The 7,310-nt window shown below is 37.3% G+C and overlaps 1 protein-coding gene across 1 annotated transcript; it reads right to left on the bottom strand.

Annotated features, from left to right (window-relative positions):
• Positions 1 to 3,746: 3,746 nt before the first annotated feature.
• Positions 3,747 to 5,789, bottom strand: LOC143033769 (uncharacterized). Its single transcript, XM_076199256.1, has 2 exons — positions 5,683 to 5,789; positions 3,747 to 4,336 (listed from the first exon to the last, which is right to left on the bottom strand). Exons 1-2 carry the CDS (start codon positions 5,720 to 5,722, stop codon positions 3,957 to 3,959), a joined length of 420 nt encoding a protein of 139 aa, XP_076055371.1. The 5' UTR covers positions 5,723 to 5,789; the 3' UTR covers positions 3,747 to 3,956.
• Between the last annotated feature and the right edge of the window lie 1,521 nt (positions 5,790 to 7,310).

Below are 7,310 nucleotides of genomic sequence, written 5' to 3'. Positions count from 1 at the left end.
AGTATCGGTAAGAAATTGTACGTAAATGGACGTAAGTAAACGCTAAACTGACACATTGTTCAGAAGACTTTGAAACTGTTGGTACGCCTTCGAATGGAATTTGTGTCACATTCATAATACTTCACATTCGACAGAAACCATCAGAGGCAGCAAGTGCAGCTTGGCTATTTGACTAAACATGCCAGTGGACAGCGGAAAAGGTGATAAAGCGAGACACTTCCGGAGCAGTGACATATTCTTATTAATAATGATGCTTTCTCAACAGAAGACGAGATCTGTTATACTGTGAAAAGAAAATAAGAGATATATTTCTTTATTTTGAACAAACCCAGTATGTGGTAGATAAGTTTAAAACGGTAGACAGAAGGGGAGCCACACTACCAACTTTCTGCTGTGCCACGCGCCTAACTCCAACTGCCTCTCTTATCCGCTTGTTAGACATTTGTTACCTCAGGATTAAACATTAGCTGCTGTTTGTCGTCACCCCTTGCTACATGATATATTAGATGAGTTCTGGTGTTCCATCCACAGTTTAGGGGGTTCAGGTGTGCGTGTGTGTGTGTGTGTGTGTGTGTGTGTGTGTGTGTGTGTGTGTGTGTGTGTGTGTGTGTGTGTGTGTGTGTGTGTGTGTGTGTGTGTGTGTGTGTGTGTGTGTCGGTGCAAATATAATTACTTTCAATCTTGTCACATCTTCACGCATTAAATGCTTATTCTACACCACGTATTTTAACGGGGGGGGGGAGGTAGGGCGCAACTCTGTCACGACTACCAACTGTACAGGAACATCGATTCTGTTGTTTCACTCGTCTCCCACGAACACCTAAAACCACCAACCGATACTTTTTTGAGTGACTGTACAAACATATACCAAGGTTTTTTTCTACCTTACAATAGAGGTAGCCAAAGTCAAGGCATAAATCCACTCCCACCCATTTCATCCCCACATTACTCCCATTCACCATCCCTCACTCCCTCTTTTCTTAGCTACTCCCGGATGACGGGTCATCCCTGCATCTCACCCACTGCCCTGGGTCAGAAGCAATGTAGCAAGACATATCACATCCATAGCAATTTAATCAGCGACCCCCCTCTACGTCCCTATATGCATTACAGTATTGGCTATATGACATTACAATATTGCTATATGACATCCTTATTATGAGACGGGCATTTTCACAGAGTAAAATCTGAGATGGATCACTGACTTGCATTTGGAAGAATCGCTTCTTTGGGAAGAATTTCTGGGAAGCAAGATATGGTTCTGGAAACACCCTTCACCTCATGTTAGGTGAAGGGTGGGTATATACTCTCTCTCTCTCTCTCTCTCTCTCTCTCTCTCACACACACACACACACACACACACACACACACACACACACACACACACACACACACATACACGAATAATACAAAAGAGTAAAGTGCCCAATTTCTAGCCCAAAGCACCTGCCCCTTGCAATGTCTGTACACGTTACTGCATCTGACATAGGATTAGGAGGCATACTTATGCAAGAGAGAAATGGAACTTTGAAACCAATAGCTTACACATCTAGACTTTGTAATAGCGCAGAGAGAAACTACTCTATAACAGAAAGTGAAACGTTAGTATTGATATATTCATTAGAAAGTTTTAGAGATATGATACTGGGATAAACAAAGAAGCTTCTGGTCTCAGCCTTGTTACAACATCACTTTGATTACGCTTGTAGCTCTTGGTACAGTAGTCTGAGCAGAAAAAACCGGTCCCGGCTACAGGTTACACAAAATAAGATAATTAGATTCATACTAAATTTACCTCAACGTAGTCATATTGGTATTGAAGAATTTAGCAAGGTAGGAATGTTACCTGTAAAATATCGTGTCCAGCAGTTGAAACTAAACCAGGTTTACAATGTCGTTCATAATTCTGCTCCCTCATATGTGAGCTGTAATTTTACATTATCGGCTGAGAACCGAACCCGGAACAGTCAAGAGTCTCTTATTGTACCTCATGCAGGTCCCTTCACCAAAAACAGTTTTCACATCACAGGTGCTCAACTATGGAACTCATTACCTGTGTCCATTAAGAAGTCAAATAGCAAGGTTACCTTCAAGAAAAAAGTCAAGGGTTACTATATGTCTCAGCTATGGACAGAGAACAGCCTTGATTTTGTGTACTACTAGCTTAGTGAGGGATACCTGATTCCATGAGTAATACCATCCAAATCTGTGTTCATTCATAACTGTTCTGACCTCCCCCCCCTTTTTTTTTTGTTCTTCAGAAGTTTAGTTTAGTATAACAATGATTGATGTTTACAAATTGGTTTCCACCTCTGTTTTGCCAGTCATAATATGGTATATGTCTCAGGTAGGGTCCGAGAACAGTTATGATCTGACCTTTTTCCTCGTTCTCCTTGTTGTTTTACTCATTCGAGTACTGGTCCCCTGTACCATACCCCTGATGCTTCAGGTTAAATGTACTACTCCCTATTGCTCATACTAATTGCCCACTTCGTCCTGTGATTCAGGTTAAATGTTAGATTTATCAATAGGTGACCCTAGCTGCAGTGTAGCATTCACTGTAACTACATGTTGTTACAAATGTAGAATATTGTAGTATCATTAAAGGTACTACTCTGATATAGTACTCACTCATACATGTTGATACAGCTGTAGAATAATGCAGTATATCATTAATGATACTACTCTGATATAGTACTCATTCATACTGTTTTGTTACAGTTTAATATTATTTTGTTGTTCCTTTCCTTATTGCAATGTTCCTTTTTGTGATGGTGCTCAAATTTTTGGTCTCAATATTCCTATGTGTACAAACACTTTAGTAATATTAGCTAAACTATAACAATGTTTATGTGTCATATGTGTTTTGACTGGTATTACTCATGATTGTCTCTGGTCCCCTTAACCCCCTGCGTATGTTGTCAGTGTGACTTAAGCTGATTGCACACTGATCAAGCAAAAACGCCTTCAAACAAAACATTTTGTTGTATCAGTGTAGAAAGGAATGAATGAAAAAACATCGTCATTCAAAATGTTTTGTTTGCTTGCCAAACATTTTGCTGTGTCATTTGCACACTGATCAAGCAAAAACGTCTTCAAACAAAACGTTTTGCGTTCACGCAAAACATTTTGTCATCATTCATGGCCTATATAGTTCAAGACACAAGCTTTCAATCATAACTTATTGTTGGTAGAACAGTGGCAGAATGAACACCGAAGACGATGAAATTTGTGCTGTTCTTGTGTGGCAGTGGATGCAAAACACTTATTTGGAAGAAAGTGACAAACGCATGTGGGTCCACCCCATTAACCGGAAGAGAGATGAACAAAATTCTCTTAGAAACTTTGTACAGGAACTCAAAGAAGACGAAACAAAATTCAGAAATTTTACTAGATTAAGTATTGGTACTTTTAATCATATTCTAAATATGATAGAACATAACATCAGGAAAAGTGATACAAATATACGAAGGAGCATAACACCTGAAGAAAGACTGCTCGTTACTCTAAGGTATGTAGACGCTACATAAATTCGTAATTACTATTTACTACTGCATGTAGCTATTAAACAACATTATAATATAATTACAAATTGTTCCATGTGGTGTTGGCTTGGCAGTTCTGTTGAGAAAAGTGTGGGGTAGATAGCACGGGTTGCTGCACAGATTCTATTCCTGTTAATCAGATGATGTGGACTAGGTGAATTAATCAGCTGCTGTGGACTAGGGGAATTTGCATATTGAGGAGACGGTGCTAGGGTTGTTGTACATTGGGGATTCCGTGAGAGCCAGACGGCCTCTTCCTCCTGTTCATCCAAAAACCGATTCAAAGTCGTAAGAACTTTTTCTTTAAACTGCCTCTGCCTTCTTGGCGTCAATTTGTCCATATCTGGTACAAGACTTTCCAGGAATTTTGAATTGTGACTCTGAGTCATTTCCGTTTTGGCTACACTTGTTCTACTCTTTAGAAATTCTATCATTGGCCCCGCCACATCTGTGATCATCGATGTTTTCCCTTTCGTTTTTTTTCTTAGGGGGTGGTTGTGCAAAATTGTCAGGGCAAGGGCTACTTTGTTCTGCAGGGATTGCAATTCCATCTGCTTCTTCTGAAAAATCTGAGACGTCAGCATTTTGCTCTGCTTCATTTTCATCCACTACATTGCTATTGCTTCCAAGGTTGCGGTGTTTTCCCATATAGTCTCGTAGAAATGCCAGACTTTCTGCTAAGTACCACTTCTTTTTCTTACTGGCACCTGAGCCACTCGGTTGTTTTTCATCTCTTAAGAATCTTGAATATGATGTTCTTATACTGTTCCATTTTGCTTTGCATTTTTCACCTGAAAGAATGGAACAATATAAATAATTGGCAATATGCATTGTACCATATGGTAAAATTTGAATTAATCGACCAAAGACATTTGTTTCAAAATGTTTACCAGTATCACTCAGAGCAATGAAGTACATATTGTTCGGCAACGTATATTGATTGACAATGGCAGCATGTATTTTATTGCTCTGAGGTACACATGTCAGCATTTTGAAACAGATTTCGCTAGTCGGTAATTCGGAATTTACGCTACATTATTGAACGTTAAAAGAATTTATAAGTTAAAATGTAATCAATAAATTATTTACAACATGTGTGCTGTCAGACCTAATTTAACAATATTTGGTTTCCCCACTAATGTATATAAATAATTCCGTTGTTATCATTTACATGAGTTAATTTATTTCAGGTTTCTGGCGATGGGAGAGCGTTTTCAATCTCTTCATTATTACTTTCGCATTGGAACTAGTACGATCAGCAAACTAGTTGAGGAAACATGCTCTGTAATCTGGAAAAAATTATCTCCTATTTATATGAAGAAGCCGACAACTGAGAAATGGAAAGATGTGGCAGAGAAATTTCATTCAATATGGAACTTTCCGAATTGTTTGGGATTTAATTCAATAGTACTGTACTACAAGCGGTTGTGGATACAGAAGCTAAATTTCTATTCGTCGATATCGGAGATTATGGACGAAATAGCGACAGTGGCGTCTTCCGTAATTCAAATTTTGGAAAACTATTTTTTAGCCAATCATTGAATCTTCCACCGGCTAGGCATATTTGCACAGAAACTGAAATTCAATTTCCGTTTGTCTTTGTTGCTGATGAAGCGTACCCTATTTCTAAAAACCTGATGCGCCCATTTCCTAGGAAACAACTGAATAATCAGAAAAGGATCTATAATTATCGCCTGTCAAGAGCCAGAAGAATAGTTGAATGTGCATTCGGTATGTTGACCAAAAAAATCCGTGTTCTCGAGAATGTTATGTTAGTAAGCCCAGAAAAAGCTACAACTATTACGTTGGCTTGTTGTATTTTGCACAACATTGTCCGAGAGAAAGAAGGAACATTACAGGTATTCACGAGGAATTGCTACAACACGAAGATGAGCACGACGCAACGCAACATGTTGACCATGGAAAATCAAATACTGGACTGAATGTTAGAAATAACTTTGTAACTTATTTCAATTCAAGGGAAGGAGCTGTTCAATGGCAGGCTAGGCTTGCTCACATAAATGAAATACATAACGTGGAAAATTAAATATACAACAAAAATAATTTGTTTTCATTAGTCCTTATCTATAGAAAATCGATAGCTACTGTGTATGTATTTTATCTAAATTGTACTTACTGGTCGAGCCAACTTCCGTTGCAATTTCGTCCCAAAACATATTGATAATGTCTTTGTTGTGATGATCCTTCAGTGTATAGTTATAAATTGAAGGCCTAGCTTCAACCAAAACTATAAGTTTGTCAGCGTCTACTTCCATCTTGTCGGTACATCCACTCGATGCAAACTGAATGTTTCTTCATCAAGCAAAAAGCAGTGTTTGCGCTCCCAACATGTTGAAACTTGTTTGAAGCTGTTTGACCGCGTTGCCACCTGATTCACATTGACTAAACAAAATGTTGTCATACAAAACATTTTGCTTCTTGATCATACAGTTTTGCTTGATGTCCTGGCACACTGAATCATACAAAAGATTTCTGGCAAAATTATTTTGTTTGAATGTGTTGAAAACTGTTTGATGCTGTTTTTGTTTTTTGTTTGAGCAGTGTGTAATAGACTCTAGACATAGGTACTTATATCATGTAAAAAGCCCATTTCAAACAACTTTAAGCAAAATGTTTTGTTTGAAGGCGTTTTTGCTTGATCAGTGTGCAATCAGCCTTAGTGTAGAATAACAATCTGATGAGGACCACAATGGAAATAAGCGTACATGCTTTTTGTGTTATCCTCGGCAATTTGCATTTATTATTCCGAACTATGTGTTCTTGTCATCATTTGCACTTCATGTACATTGATTCATTGCCAAATAAAGTCTATCTATCTATCTATATCCAATCAGAGTCAATGTGGACTGATCATACAGCTCAATAATCAGTAATTATTTTGTTATGGTGAGCGTTATAAAATCTTATTCGGGTCGAGGGGCCTGATAGATTTATAGTGTTAGTAATTCACACGTTTTGTTAGTTACTGATCATTGCTTCGTTAGAGTGTGACACTATGGAGTCGAGTTATACAGCTATTTGTAGAACACGGTCACCCTGTTTTTATATTATTGTTTCTCCTCAACTTTTACGTTTTCTTTAAATAATATTTCACATTAAAGAAAATGAGTGTCTATAATCATCAGGCGATGCTTAGCAAGTAAGTATATTTGGCATTGAATCAGTATACATGAAGTGCAGATAATGAAAAGAACACATAGTTCGAAATAATAATTACAGTTGCCGAGGATAACACAAAAAAGCATGTATGCTTATTTCCAATGTGGTCCTCAAGCCAATATATAACTTTTCTCCACTTTTGTTTTTATGATAACTTTTACTTTGTCCTGCATCCTTTTCCGTCGTCTTGTAATTTGTCTTTCCTTTTTATTTTTCATCAATCTCATTATCTTAAGGCAAGATACTTCACATATGCCACAAAAGTAAAAATATACCACATGAAATTGTTCAATGACTCAAAAATGTCACGGAAAATGATTACCATTGCATCCTCTATAGAATAAATATATGTCAGTTTTTAAAACCAAACAATAAAAAATAGCACATGTAGTTAGTAAAAAAAAAAAAAATAGAAAATATATTATTGTAAAATTGTAATTTCATTAAAGTGTGATGCCTGATTATTTTAAAGAAGCACGTGTTGTTCCTGTAAAAAAAAAATCAAACAAAGCAGTGGCAAGCAATTACAGTCTATTGTCAATTCAAAATGTCATATAAAAAATCCTAGAAAGATTGGTAAATGAT

The sequence above is a fragment of the Oratosquilla oratoria genome, chromosome 16 (genome assembly GCF_046742065.1).
Source record: "Oratosquilla oratoria isolate Oo_2021 chromosome 16, ASM4674206v1, whole genome shotgun sequence".
Taxonomy (NCBI): Eukaryota; Metazoa; Arthropoda; class Malacostraca; order Stomatopoda; family Squillidae; genus Oratosquilla; species Oratosquilla oratoria.
Note: the sequence above shows the minus strand (reverse complement) of the source record. Positions and strands in the feature narration are given on the sequence as shown.

Excerpts from the sequence above, each read along its gene's own strand:
- LOC143033769 (XM_076199256.1), bottom strand. The coding sequence starts at position 5,722 with ATGTTTTGGGACGAAATTGCAACGGAAGTTGGCTCGACCA. Across the intron at positions 4,337-5,682 it reads AACGGAAGTTGGCTCGACCA|GTGAAAAATGCAAAGCAAAA; the intron begins GTAAGTACAATT and ends CCATTCTTTCAG.